This window comes from Silene latifolia, chromosome 8, assembly GCF_048544455.1.
Source record: "Silene latifolia isolate original U9 population chromosome 8, ASM4854445v1, whole genome shotgun sequence".
Lineage (NCBI taxonomy): Eukaryota > Viridiplantae > Streptophyta > Magnoliopsida > Caryophyllales > Caryophyllaceae > Silene > Silene latifolia.
Genome location: NC_133533.1, coordinates 53,113,526 through 53,129,039, shown reverse-complemented (window position 1 = coordinate 53,129,039; position 15,514 = coordinate 53,113,526). Strand labels below are relative to the sequence as shown.

Genomic DNA, 15,514 nt, shown 5'->3' with positions numbered 1-15,514 from the left:
TGTCACATGCAGGGAGGTGCTTACATTCCCCCTTTCTTTCATTTTTACCCATTTAACTCCACATTAGCCAAATTTGCCAGTTGACCCTTAGCTACATCCAAATTTAGCCTGCCTTGTCAAGCTAGTTTAGATTGTTTTGCGGTATATTTTCTATTGTATCAAATTTTGGCGCATATTCTATTGAATCGGAGTTGGTATTCTATGAAGAAAGGGAGGATGATGAAAACAACGTGATGAAAAAAAGAAAAAAAAAAGAATTCGAAAAAGGAAAAGAATCGAAAAAAAGAAAATGAAAAAACAGGAAAAAGACGTGAAAAAGAAGAAACCGAAGGAAATAGAAAAAGAAAGAAAAAGAAAAAAGAAGTTGTTAGTTGACGGTTTCTGCTCCTATGTTCTATCTTACATCATTTGAGGAGTATGTTCAGTTTGGTTTGGTGAGATTTTATGCCAAATGAAGGGCATGTGCTTTATTCCATAATTGAGTTGGAATCGGATGTTGATATATGGTTCTGTTTAGGTACTAGCTTGATCACCTATACCTCCACATTCCCATAAATGTTTTGCCTTTTCTTACCCATTGCCTCACTTTACCATAATTTTGTAAGCCCTCGGCTGTGACGGACCTTGTTTGGTTGGAATGTATGTACGGTAGTTAGAATTGTCTATCATATTAGTTGCATGCATGTTATGTGAGTCGTAGTCTAGGTGAGCGACTATTTTCCTTTCTCTCTTACATATATATGTTCACCCTTTGCTTCATGAGAGAAAGAGTGACCCGTGAAAGTCCATTATCAAAGGTCTTGCAAGGTCGACGGTTCAGCTACTTTTATAAACATCTTATAACTCGTTTTCATTTGACTGTCTGCTATAAGTGTTAGTTTGCTTGTATTGAATTGGCTTAAGTGGGCATTTGTAGCTAGCTCTGAGTTATTTTTCCGTTTCATTAGCGTATAGTTTTGAGTTTACTCGAGGACGAGTAAAGGTTTGGTTTGGGGAGATTTGATACGTGCATTTTATATAGTCTTTTTAGCCTATTTTATGCACGTATTTCTATGCTTTTATCGTGGTTTTGCGCTACGAAATGCCCCGAATATGCTACTTTGGGTTATTTTGTCTTATTTGCAGGAATGAACCAGAAAGTAGCGAAATCAAGCCAATTACCGTCCGTTTTTGCATACATTTGGAGGAAGAGATAATTTGGAGCGGGATTTATTGCTGTCCTGGGATGCGTGAAGGTGTTTCGGGCGCTAAAAGGACGAGTCAAAGTCAACTAACGAGAATGATGAGCTGCTGAAGTCATGATCCACCTGATCGAGTAGTTTCCCACTCGATCGAGTGGTTTTAGGTTGAATAATCAGTCGATCGAGTTGTGTTCTTAGTCGATCGACCAGTTCCTTTATAGCCTTACTCGATCGAGCACTATTCTAGGTCGATCGAGCTGTTTCTGAGTCAAGATCACTCGATCGAGTGATTTAAGTGGTCGATCGAGTGGACTATGCCACGGGTTGGGCTTTTTAGTCTAATTTCCGTCATTAGGTTTAATCCTACTCCTATTTTCTTATAAATAGGAGTAAGGGTTGTCATTTGTAATCATCCAACAATCCGGGGGGATCACGTTACTCCTTTTCCCTTCCTTAAACACTGTTACTTTGTTCTCTTATTTCCGGATCGCTTAATTTCAGTAATTCTTCTTCCCTTATTCACTTTTAATGTTTATTTCCTCTTTTATTATTGTTCTTGTTTATTTTATCATGCATAGCTAAATCCCCTTAGTATGTTAGGATTAGGGAAGCCGTGGTAGCGATGCTTTAACTGTATTAAATAGATTAGATCGGCGATAAGAATTGTATTAGGCAATTTAACTGTTATCCGGTCGAATGTATGCATGCAGGAGACCAATAATTCTAGTTAACCCCGACCTAGATCGAAAGATTGGAAGGGAAGGCTTGCTTAATTACAATAGGGTATTGCAGTGAGGGCGAAAGTTAAGCTGTTTACGCTTTAGGGCGGTTTAAGGACCGAAAGGTGACGACCATAGCTCTTCTTATCAATAGTCTAATCGTCTTAATATTCCCGATAGTATAAGATCTGATAGCTGCCACGGTGGACCGACTCCTAGCATACTCCCTTCTCTCTTGCTGTTAATTTCTCTTATTTATTCCCCTCGCTTTAGTCTCTAGTTAGCTAAATCAATTCAAAACCCCCATTTCTGTGACACCCTGACATACCGAATTAGACAGATAGATAGCAACTTAGCCTCCCTGTGGAGATCGACCCTACTTGCCGCTGACTTCTGTTAGCAGTAACTTAGGTATTTATTTTTGGTGTAGAAACGACCGCATCAATAATAAATTTACGTAACCATTTTATTTTTTCTAACACTATTTTGAATTTTAGGTGACGCATATGAAGGTCTAATGAAGAAACGTGAAACCCCGGAATTTAAGATAAAGTCGGAGCGAGGTTCACTCAACAAAAGAGGAGGAAAGAAAAAAGGCATTGTTGAGGCTACTCACTACGGGGGATCTCGTTCTTTCTTGGATCGTGTTTTGGGAGTAAGTATACATAACAACACCTTAGATTATTATTAAAAAAAAATTAACCGTGAAAACCATGAGTTTATGCTTTGTTTGTTTTTAGAAGGGGAAGAGAAAAGGTAAGATAGAGATGACGGCTCCCGAGCTCTTTGCAGACACGCATAGCAAGGTTGATGATAAGGGTATTAGGCATTGGACTAAGGCGAAAGATAAGGAACTATATGTATGTTTCATTTAATTAGTCAATTTCCTTTGATAACATATATATTATAGGTAAATTTTTCATGAAAAAATAACCTTTAATGATATTTGGTTTCACTTGTAGGATGCTTATTTGCGTGAAAAAGAGAACACCCCCGATAGGCCCGATAATGATATTTGGTTTGACTTGGTTGAGGGGTACAAAAAGGGCTCGGTATATGGAACCGGAGAAGCTCATGGAGTTTTCTTCAAGGCGCCAAAAGCAAAGACTTCTTCAAAGTCCAAACAAACTTATGAGCCGGGAATTGTAAGTGTCTTACAATCACAACTTGATGAAGAAAGGCGCAAAAATGCCGAAGAAAGGCGCCTAAACGCCGAAAGGGATCAACAAATGCGGGAAATGAAAGCAAAGTTCGATCAAATGGAAGCCTTCTTCGGTTCGTGCAACTCCGGTCCTCGTCCCCATTGGAAAGATCCTAATGATCCATCCGGAGGAGGTGGATTTGGCGCGGGTGCTTTTTTTTCCTGTTACTTGACTTATGTGCCCCTTTCCCAAAACTTAAGAACATGGTAGTGGGTAGTGTTAGTTAGACTTGTGACGGATTTGGTTTGTTGAGGATTTGTTGGTAACTTGGTTTATTCTCATTTTATATATGAGATTTGGTTATTGGTGTTCCATTTGTGTTGTGTTGTGAGTTTGGTTTGCTCAAGTTGGTGCTGTAGTAATAGAAATGCAGGTACGAGCAATGAAAAGGATAGGGTAGTATGAAAAACCGAATTTTCATACCAAAATTACAGTGGAATTGGCAACTGAAATGTAATTTTGGCGACTACTTTCAGTCGCCAAAACAGAGTATCCAAAACAAAACCTCCTGATATGCCAGTACCATTGGCGACTACTGGGCGACTGAAAGTAGTCGCCAATTTGGCGACTGATAGGCAACGTAGTCGCCAAATTGGCGACTGAAAATCAAGAATGGCGACTGATTTCAGTCGCCAATTTGGCGACTACGCTGCCTGTCAGTCGCCAAATTGGCGACTACTTTTAGTCGCCAATTTGGCTATTTGGCGACTACTTTGTCAGTCGCCAATTTTAGCGACTGAATTCAGTCGCCCGATTTCCAATTGGCGACTAAGGTTTGCTACTGTGCTCTGGCGACCAATTTCAGTCGCCATTTTGCTTTTGGCGACTGATTTCAGTCGCCAATCGTAGTCGCCCGAAACAGGATTTCTTGTAGTGCGGACTAATGTCGCGAGGAGCCGATCGCCGCGTGTCATTCGACACGTGGTCAGACAGCCCCTCAGTGCCTATGTCCTCGAAGTCTCGGTGCCGACTAAACTGAAGCTGCCGTCCCTATCATACAAAGGGGACAGTGACCCAACCGACCACGCCGAGGCTTTCGAGTCTTACATGTCGGTATGGGAGCAGCCTGATGAGGTATGGTGCCGAGTCTTCCCAACAACCCTGCATGGGATGGCCCAGAGTTGGTACAAGGGGCGCCTAATGGTTCGGTATCTTTGCTACGCCGACCTAAGGGATAACTTCATAGCCCGATGACGCTGCCGCAATAAGAGAGGGCCGTGGAGACATCGGATCTCCTCACTATCCGACATGGGGAGGACGAGTCTCTACGAAGCTATGTGAAGAGGTTCGACGCAAAAGCTCGCGGTCCGTGAGCTGAACACCGAACTGGCGGCCTTCGCACTGATGAAAGGCCTCCCGAAAGGCGAGCTCAAAAATGAGCTGATCAAGTGCGAGGACCTCAACCTCGACTCCACCAGAAAGATGTCCACCGAGCCGTAAAGGTGGAGGATTACCACAAGACCTGGGTAGGCCACAGTGAAGCTGGGCACCCAGAAAGGAGGAGCCGCCGGGAGAATGCTGATGAAGGTCGCCGTGACATGAATCGGTCACGGCCGGAGATATTTAATAGGAAGCAGAACTTGGCGGGCGCCGGGGGGAGTTCGGGACCATACACCCAGAAGCGGTACAACGGTCTCACCCCCCTGGTCAAATCTCCAGCCGAGGTCTTTGCCCTGAGCAAGAATGAAGGGCAGAAGTGGGCAAGACCCCCCAAGACGAGGGGGGAAGGCGACGCAAGCCAATTTTGCGATTACCACGGCCAGCCCGACCATAAGACCGACAACTGTCGGCATCTGAAGAACGCCATCGAGGAGCTGATCCGAAAGGGGGCCCTCAGCAAGTATGTAGCTGGGACCCCGGAAACGAGCTCCGACTGGGCGAATATAAAATCAGTATTCCAGAGGATGGGAGTGATCCAGGTTGTTATCGGAGGAAACGAGAACGGAGGGTCAGCTAATGGGCACAAATGACACCTAAATGAGCTTTACCAAGCCATCAACTTTGTGCCCACCACAGCGATCCCCGCTTCCACCGTCCCCGATATAACCATCGGAAAGAAGGACTACAAAGGAGTCGTAGCCCCGCACAGCGACCCGCTGGTAGTCCACCTGTACCTAATCGTCGCCGTTGGCTACTTCACCAAATGGCTCGAGGCTGTCGCGGTACCTGCCAAGACCACGGCGGCCGTAAGAAAGGTGATTTGGGAGAACATCATAACTCGTTTTGGGTTACCCCAAGTCATGGTATTTGACCACGGCCGAGAGTTTTGGAGTGACATGGTGATGAACTGGCTAGAAGAGCTCGGGATCAAGTTTGCATACTCCTCCGTCTGCCACCCTCAGAGCAACGGGCAGGTGGAAGCAGCTAATAAAACAATCCTAAACGGGCTGAAAAAGAAGGTTGAAGATCTAAAGGGAAGGTGGGCTGATGAACTACCCGGCGTCCTGTGGTCCCTTAGAACCACGGAGAAAGAAGCAACGGATACGATCCATTCCACCTTGTCTATGGGTGCGAGGCCGTCCCCGCGAATTGAAGCGGTGCCAACATTCGAACGCAAACCTTTAACCTGATCGAAAATGAGGAAGGCACGAAAGCCTCCCTAGACACAGTCGAAGAAAGCCGAGACACGGCATGGCTTAACTTGGCAGTATATCAAAACCGAATGAGAAGAGCATACAACCGTAGGGTCCACAAAAGGGACTTAAGAGTAGGAGATCTAGTCCTAAGAAAGTCGGCCGCCACAAACAAAGGGAACGTCCATGGAAAAATGACGGCCAACTGGGAAGGACCCTACAAAGTGGTTGAAGAAATGAGGGCGGGTACATACCGGCTGACAGACATGGAGGGTGTGCCTCTAATGAGCCACTGGAACACCGACAACCTTAGAAAATACGTCATATAGCGGCGGAGGTGTCCGAGACCGTTGTGGGCACCCCAACGCATGATTATATCTAATGAAAAATGTTCCAAGTTTTCCATCAAAATGAAGAGTCCCCCTCCATAGTCCTACCAAAGTAGACGCCGCGGCCAAAGCCGGGCAGTCTAGATACGGAAAGCAGTCAAAACGTAAACTCGATTGCCTCGGCCAAAGCCGGGAGTGACGAGGGAAACGCGATCGCCAACAAAGCTGATACTGCAAAGCGACCAATATGCTTAAGAACGTATAAGTACAGTTGAGACGCAAATCTGACGCCTCGGTCAGACCGAGAGTGAACGAGGAAGCGATCAATATAGTCTATAGATACGAACGCTGTCAAGCCGTAACCCCGATTGCCTCGGTCAAAACCGGGAGCGGCGGGGACACAACGACCGATACGCTAACATGTTCACAACGGCGGTCGGGAAGCGCAAATCTGACGCCTCGGCTAAGACCGGGAGTGAAGGAGGAAGCGACCGACATGCCAGCATGTTCAAGAGCATGTTTACAACGGCGGTTGGGAAGCGCAAATCTGACGCCTCGGCCAGACCGAGAGTGAAGGAGGAAGCGACCGACATGCCAACATGTTTAAAAAACGTTTAAGTACAATTGAGATGCACATTCTAACTGCCTCGGCCAGGCCGAAAGTAAAAACGAAAGGGCACTCAATATGTTAAAAACGTAAGAAGACAACTCAGATAAAAATGAGATAAAAACCTCGGCCAAGCCAGAGGCAAAATAAACAAACTCTTATTAAAAATGTTCACAGGTAATACAAGAAAGAAGTCGACGGCCGTCCCCATAGGGATAGCCTAAACACTACCTACCAAAGTTCAACAAAAAAAGAAAGGTACAGCAAAAGGTTACAGACATAAGAATTGGAAGCGCCAAAAAAGATGGCAGGGAGGAAAGGCTCAATAGTTGGCGCCCGAACAGCTGAAACTGTCTGAAGGGCCGGGTGAATCTGGTGACGACCGCCCGTCTCCCTATGCTTGTTCCTGCTAGCCACCGGCGGCAGTAACGGCATTACCATCAGTTGGCGACCCAGAAGCCGACTTGGCAGCTTCACCTGCCTTCGCCCTCTCAGCTTCCTCCCTGGCCGCCTTCACCTTTTCAGCATGGGCCGCCTTCTTCGCAGCCTCCTCGGCGGCCTTCGCCGCCTCTGCCTTCAGGAGAAGGAGACCTGGGGCCCCCAAACCTTATCGGGGTGACGGCAAGTGGCTCCTGCTCATCAGGATGCGACGGTTCGCCCCCCGGCGCAGAAGTACTGGGTCCAGCATCAGCAGAAGACATGACAACAAATACTTAACAAATAAAAGTTGAAAAATTTGTTTGTTTACCTTGGAAAAGTGTTACGCCGAGTAACGTTTTGAAGACTAGAGAGAAGTTTCTTCGAAGAAAGCTAGAGAGAAGAAATTTTTTTTGAGAAAATGATTTTTTGGTGGCCAAAATCAGGGGCTAACTACTCTATTTATAGAGCAAAGCCCATGAAACGGACCAATCAGGGCAAAGCCCATGAAGCGTCAACCAATCAATGCCAAGCCACGTGTCAGACATGCAGCCACGGAATGTCAATCGACATACAGTTACAAATCTTCTTTGACACGCTCTTTGACAGAATGCCAATCGACGTATCTTTTTCAACACGCTCCTTGGTATCTACTTGCCAAACGGCCCACTGTTCAACCAAGCTTGGCAGCACCGGCCGGAGACAATCAAAAGCACACGGCACTCTCAACCTCGGTCTCAGCCAGCGCCATTTTCTTTTCCACATTTGATGTCCATTACACATCCATGTGGAGGGGGGATATGATACGGCCTGAGCAGAACCAAGCCGAGGAAGAAGAAGTCGGGGAAGAAATTCAACTTGCGCAGAATACGCTCAACACTCATCGAAGGTCCATACCACGTCATAGACTATGCTGGGGGCAAATTGATGGGGCATATTCTGCACCCGCTGACCGAGTCAACATATTGAGCAAGGTCAAAGATATCCACAGCAAGTCAACGTATTAGACAGCTTAACCGACGCAGCCTGTCGGCCTGTCACTTGGGTCTCGGCTGGGCAACTAGCAAGCCGGGAAGCATATCCACTTACTCACATCCAAGTCCCCTCGGCATGGAGTCAACCAGGCCAGCCGGTCTGCCATGGGTCCCGCGGCCGAGGGTAGAACAGTCTTTCCACCTGCTCTACCACTTGGCCACTTGGCCACTACGTGACAAAAGGTGAAAATCTATAAATACTCCTCAACCCTCATTGAGAAAACGATCCAATAATTCACAATTCACCCTAATACTCACTATAAATCTGGTATAAACTCCCTTATCTCTCTACAATATACTTTGCCAAGTAACACACAACTTAATCTCTTTAAATTTACTGACTTGAGCGTCGGAGTGAGTTCGCTCGGTACCAAGCCGAGCCCTCAGTTTGTTCATTGTTTCAGGAGAGGCCGAAAGGAAGAGTCAAGCAAAGTCATCATTCTACAAGCATACGTGGTAACAAATCCTGCTCCAGAATTACACCCGGAACAACTGGGTTGTATTTATCATTTCCCATTTTTTTCCATTAAATAAAATTACTTAAAGTTGCATAACCCATAAATTTATCATTAATATATTTTTCTATGACAAATCCTAAAATAACGATAAAATAAATTTTGAGACAAATTCACTACTCCCGCTATTAATATTTTACTCTTGTTAATGAAACAATAGTAATAGCATTTCACTACTTGCCCGTAATCATTGTTACTTTCATTACTCCCGCCGTAATTATTGTTATTGTCACTACTGTCACATTAATATTGATAATTTCACTACTCCCGTCGTAATTATTGTTACTTTCACTGTTGCCGCATTAATATTGATTATTTCACTACTCCCGTTCTTGTTTCTACCACTTTCACTAATCTCGTTGATAATATTATTATTTTTACTATTCAAATGCGTGATTATTATCATATAACTATATCCAATGTTACTACAATTCTTTTCTTTACTGACGAAATTATTTTTACTACTTAGCCATGCAATTTTAAGAGGATTATATATTTATATAAATATATTAAATATATGCATTAAATCAAATCGAAAGAATTATGCAATATTATATATTATGGAATCTAACTTGAAATATTTATAACCTACTTATATTATATTTCTGTATGTTAAATAATTAACATCTCTATACATCTAATAAACTATAAAGTTTAATAAAATTGCATAGATTTTAAATTTAATATATAATTTTATGATGATAATAATTACTACCATAAGTGTGCATGTTTATACTAATTAATTATTTTATTTTAAGGAAATTGACCCTCTTCTATAAATATTTAGGAAAATTACCAAGCATCTTTAATTGACCATCTTAATTAATTATTTTATTTTAAGAAAATTGACCATGTTTTAGTCTCTTAATAAATGTTTAGGAAAATCACCAAAGCTTCTATATAATTTAATTTTTAACCCAAACTATATAATATTTTCATTGAGATCCCTTAATCGGGTCCATCACACGGTGCTAGCGATTTAAAACTATATAGTATAATTAATTTGTATAACTTTTTTTAATTACATTGAAGTCCCTTGGTTTCTGGATTTAATATATAGTATTGATGAGAGTTTATTGTTGTTAAAAAAAAAAAGAGAAAGCTGCAAAACCATTTGAAACGTTTAAGGGCGAAATTAACATGGTTCCAGATTAAATCGAGAAGCCTAGATAGAACACATGAAAAAATTTAGTAGTAAAGTATAGCCTATGAGACAATATCCATTAGATCAGCTGCCATTTACAGAAAATAAACTATAACTGCACTGTACAATGTTTTCAACCAATTAACCTCTTACCCTGCCCTTAGGCCCCTTACCCCGCAATTTGCGGAAGCCATTGAGACACAGGGTAATGTTGTTGTTATCTGAATGATGAGAACCCTCCTACAATCTCCCCTTATTTTCCTGGTTGCCATTACAAAACCCGAATACTAATGAAATTAACCTTCTTATAATTTGAAGGCAAATCAAAACAAAAACAGCACTAAAACTAATGGCTCTACTCCAACTTCTTTCTGGTGGTAAAACAACAAGTAGATACAGACTTTCTACAATCATCAAGATCCAACTTATACTTTCAATCGCGATTTTCATGGGCATTGTTTTCCTTTTGGTTTCTGGAGCAAGCCTTGTAAACATTCTCAGTGTCAGAGCACCAACAACCATAGCTGTTGTTACTGACCATCCCCTATATACCACTGTCCCTCCGACGACCAGTGCTTGTTCTCGACATATACACGATAAACACTCACCTGCAGTGCCAAGGTCATACCCGATATTAAGGGGTTAGACCAGAGACTGAAAATTTTACGAGGATGAATTTCTGAATTAGTAATGCAGTAAAATAGACTTCGCATGATCTCTACCTGAATTGACAGGACTTAGCCTATACTCGAAAAGGCAAACAAGACCTGGATTGACCCAACTTGACTCAATTAGACCAACATGTAACTAAAGTCACATATTATCATTGAACAAATGAAGTAATAAACTCAACCCGAATGCAAACATACCGGAAAACTAAAATGACTTGAGACTAAACTAAGAAGACCCAATCAGTGTTGATGGTGGGCCTTAATCGATAAAGTGTGGGATGTATTTTAATATAATTGCTATATTTCCTTTTAGTATGGGTCTAAAAACACGTAAAATTTTCAAGTCAAACAAATTTAACAGTAAAGAAGGCCAAGTGTCCGGAAAGCTATGGGGTCTTGAGACCCAACACTACTAAAAATGAGCACTTGGGCCACGGCTAAATTCGTGGCGCAAGTACTAAATTTCCGTGGCTAAATCATTTTGCCACGGGAATACCTTCCGTGGCGCAAGTGGCCGTGGCAAAGGGATAGCCACGGGAAAAACAAGAACGTGGCTATTATTGAATTTTTGGCCACGGATTCTCTCGTGGCTAATAACTCCCGTGGCCAAAGAAATTTCCCGTGGCGAAAAAATAATTCCAGTGGCAAAATATATATATGAAAATTAAATAAATAAAACGTAAAATAATTTATTTATTTTTCACAATGGGTATTTTATCATATACAGAACCGTGACAATCTAGGTAATTGTTTCGCTAGTTAACTTGATTCATTTGAACGTTATTTCGTTTCACGAGTCATGCATTTGTGAGCATCAGAGAGGCTTCCCAGGAGGTCACCCATCCCAATACTACTCTCACCTAAGCACGCTTAACCGTAGAGTTATTTTGATGTGCCACCGAAATTGAATGTTACCTTTGTTGATATAATTAGCACTTTGAATCCTTTTAAGTTTATTTTTTTCTTTCAAATCTTACCTTTAGTACTATTTAATTACATAAATGTTACATGTTTTACAATTTTTATGGAAAAAAATATTTTGGCCGAAACAATTAAATTTTCGACATTAACCTCCGATTAATGATTTTGCCATCATTTTTTTTGCCCAAGTCAGTAAACCATTTTCTCCAAAAAGTAAAATTAATTGTGTTTTCCTAACATTTTTTTATTTCTTTTGTTTATCGACATACTTATTTTCATTTCTCATGTACTCATTTTTTCGTATATTTTTCTTCGCAAATTTTATTGTATAACCGTTGTACCTGCGATATGAAAAATGAGACCATTTTTTGGTAAAATAATGACCGCTTTTTATAATTAAAGGTCTTTTTTCCCCAAAGTGATCACTATTAACCAAAAAATAGTCACTTTTTTACCCAACCCAAAAACCACGAAAAAGATTATTGTACAAAAGAATCGCTTATTTTCCTAAACTGATTTCTCTTTGTTATGATTTATCGTTTCTTTTCTTAAAATTTTCACATTATTTGCACATGTGACTTTAAATTATTATAATTTATATATTTTTCCGTGTGATGCGCTCATTTTCAATGGAAAAAAATTTTCCAATTTTTTTCTCAGCAAGTTAAATTTTACGTAAATTTTTCGCGGTACCCTCGAATTTTGACAGATTACATATGGTACCCTTTTTTTAAGTTTTTACATATGCTACCCCTGTATTTACGTTTTTCAGTCTCAGAATACCCCTTTGACAAACGTCCATCATAACGCCGCTACTCATATGCCTTGTGACGCCTTTTTTTGTTATCTAATACACTATCAATTCATCATCTAATAATACCTAAATCCTTATTTTTTCTAATAAACTAACATTTAGTACCTAAATAATATAACAATAACAACATAACGTACACAATTACTCATCAAATTACTTATAGGAGTAACGACGTTATTACGAAATTTCCCCAAAGAGTATTCTAGGAATGAAAAAGGTAAACATAAGAGCAACATATGTAGTAACTTAAAATAAGGGGTACCATGCGTAATCTGGCAAAGTTCGAGGGTACCATGGGAAATTTCCATAAATTTTATATCAAATTCAAATTTTTCTATAAATATCCTATAAATAAAGTTGGAAATAAAATTTTGAATGAAATAGTTTAACAATATATTAATTTTGGATTTTCAAAGATAGATGGTAAATAACATTTTTATTCAATTTGATATGCTATATCTTTAAATGTGATACGATCATTTAAGATTGTTATTCAAGATTATAAAGTTTAATTTAAAAAAGTAAAATAAATTCATGACTTTAATAAACAAAGTATATATTAAAACAATTTTTTAAAATTATCAATATTTTGAAAAACCTACAAAACATAAATGTGATCTGTAAAAAATCGAAAAATTATACGATAAACTTTTCTTTGCTTGCATATAAGTTTATAAAATTTTAAAATTTCTTATTAAAATAAATAAAACAATAAAAAATATTAGGGATATTCTCTCGTGTACCCCTCAACTTTTTCATTTTCTATGATATACCCCTTTTTTCATGCAAAAAAACTTTGACCGTCAATAACTCTTGGCTACAAGTTCAGAATACGATAAAATTTTTTTCCAAATTGACCGTCTTTAAGAGGTCTTCCGTTTGAAAAAAAATTCATCGACGTCTCAACTCGTAGTCGGGAATTATGGTCGGTCAAAGTTTATTCGTTAAAAAATGTTTGACCAACCATAACTACCGGCTAAGAGTTCAAAAAGCGGTGAATTTTTTTTTCAAATTGAAGGCCTTGAAGAGATAATTGGTTTGGGAAAAAAATTACCGTTTTCTAAACTCGTAATAGAGAATTATTGTCGGTCAAAGTTTTTTTGCGAAAAACGAGGGGTACACCATAGAAAACGAAAAAGTTCGGGGGTACATGAGAGAATATCCCAAAATATTAATTATATTAATCAAAGTGTTTCTAAATTTTTATATTCAAATGTATTTTCATATTATTATATTTGATTAAATTTTCTATTTAGATTTAAGTCGGAAAAGATACTCGCCACGGGTGTTTGTTTGTTCGTGGCTAAAAAAATATTTGCCACGGAACAATTCGTGACTAAATAAAATTTCGCCATGGGTGTGACATAGGTCGTGGTTAAAATGATTTTTTGCCACGGATGTAGCCTAATTCGTGGCGGAAGTGACTTTTTGCCACGGGAAAAGTTATCCCGTGGCATAATTTTTTTTCCAAAATAATGCATAAGTTTTTCCCGTGGCTAAGCAAAATTTAGCCACGAATTATGAGTTCCCGTGGCATAATTCGTGGCGCAAGTGATGATTTGTTGTAGTGCAACAACCTCAAAGGTGGGAACGCGGCTGCCTGTAAGCGACTTAAATAACACGTTTTCTTGTCGTATAATAAAATGAAGTAACTTATACGTAGTACGGAGTACATTTTTATTGTGAAGGAATGCTGCTCACCTGAGAATCTAGAAGATTCCAGAGCATCAAGTCCAGTATAATAAGGCAATATAATGGAGTCAAGGTACAATGCAGCTTGTAGGATTCCCGACATAGTTGACACCTCTAAGGAAACATACTTTATATCACTCTCAGTTTTAGTCTCGAACGAAAGAGCAGAGGCTCGGACCATCTGGAGTATTGACGGACCAGTCTGGGCCAGACCGAACAGCGTATTAACGCGGTTTCCCTTTGCAATAACGACGACTATTATAGGCAGCAAAATCGGACCAGAAGGGAGAAAATATCTCCTAAAACGGTTGAATTTAGTCAACCAGGGTGGTTCCGGCGGCCTACTGCCACCGACTACACCAGCTATCATGGCAGCGGTGGCAGCGAAGAATGAAAATGCGGCGATGAAGATGACGATGGTATCGACCCATGAAGGGTAGTCTCCGGGATAGTGGGAGTTGCAGTAGTAATGGTAAGGGCAGTTGATAGGGTCTAGAGTTTGTTCGAGTTGCCATTTTCTGCATTTGAAAAATGTACGTTGGAGGTCTTGTTCTAATATTGTTGCTGAATGGAGTTGGTTGTACATTTTGTTGTTGGGTGTTTGATTTGTGATTTTAATGGTAAGTTTGGTTTATAAGTGTTTTGGATTGGGTTTAACTTTAAGGAAGAGATGGGCCCCTCTTGCGACGGTTTGTAGAGCACTCTTTATAATAGAAGATATACTCGCTTCGATTACGTAGATTCTTCACATTTTTTTTTTGTGCGAAGTTTTTTAATCAGACGTAAAAAATCTATTGAATGAGGGGGGAGTAAGCAAGTCGCTAACTCTTAATTATGACGATCTTTATATTGATGTGTTTCGTAGAGGACATATAACATACTCCTCCGATCGTATTGATGTTACTATTGAGGAGGGAATGTTATTGGTAAGAGTTATGTGCTAATGTGCTATATTTACATGTAAATTATTGATAATGATATTTCACATTAGATTCAGAAATGAAATCTACCAACTCAAATGAGCATAACAAATGAAATAGATGAATTAATACTCATCAAATTGATATTTTAATTAAGAAAGGTGGACCTCACTTGAGGTTATAAAATTGTTGAGCAGTTGTTATTGTGGAATGAGAATTGGATGAGGATAGACCAACGGTAGATACTAGAGACTTGTTTCCTAAGGCCTTAGACTAATAAGTGTCTCGATTTATGACATTTATATGTTATGAACTCCCTGAGATACTTCTTTAGGGAGTTGGTACTACTACTTGTAATTCTATGACACAAATTCTGGTTTAAAATTTATGCAATGTATAGATTAATAGTTAACTGTGATTAGCCGTCATTTATTGTTTAAGACTGTTTGAAGTCTTAATTTAAGATGTTTCTCAAACCTGGTCAAAATAAAAATGAAAATAAAAAGATGTTGTGAGGGAATTCAATTAAGACGGTGTTAAGCAAGACCAACTAGAGATTAGCTACTAGCTAGTTTGGATTTATGATTAACTTACTATTCCATTAGTAGAGACAGATTGCTTATATAAGGGGAATAGACTATATAAGCTTGTTTTGAATAGGTGATTTCCGATCAATAATGGATATTATGAGTTGAGTTAATCGAGTCTAGGTCAATTTTTTTTGGTTCGCGATGTTCATCTTCTTTTTGCTTACCAATATTTGCGATTTAGCTCA

General features: G+C 40.0%; 1 protein-coding gene across 1 annotated transcript; it reads right to left on the bottom strand.

Moving 5' to 3' along the window:
- Positions 1-9,765: 9,765 nt before the first annotated feature.
- On the bottom strand, positions 9,766-14,824 carry LOC141594361 (uncharacterized). Its single transcript, XM_074414435.1, has 2 exons — positions 13,829-14,824; positions 9,766-10,329 (listed from the first exon to the last, which is right to left on the bottom strand). The coding sequence occupies exons 1-2, from the start codon at positions 14,403-14,405 to the stop codon at positions 9,962-9,964; spliced, it is 945 nt and encodes a 314-aa protein (XP_074270536.1). The 5' UTR covers positions 14,406-14,824; the 3' UTR covers positions 9,766-9,961.
- Between the last annotated feature and the right edge of the window lie 690 nt (positions 14,825-15,514).

Bases quoted from the DNA above. Each gene is read 5' to 3' on its own strand.
- LOC141594361 (XM_074414435.1), bottom strand. From the start codon at position 14,405: ATGTACAACCAACTCCATTCAGCAACAATATTAGAACAAGACCTCCAA. The intron at 10,330-13,828 runs GTGAGCAGCATT...TTGGCACTGCAG, and splicing joins GGAATCTTCTAGATTCTCAG to GTGAGTGTTTATCGTGTATA.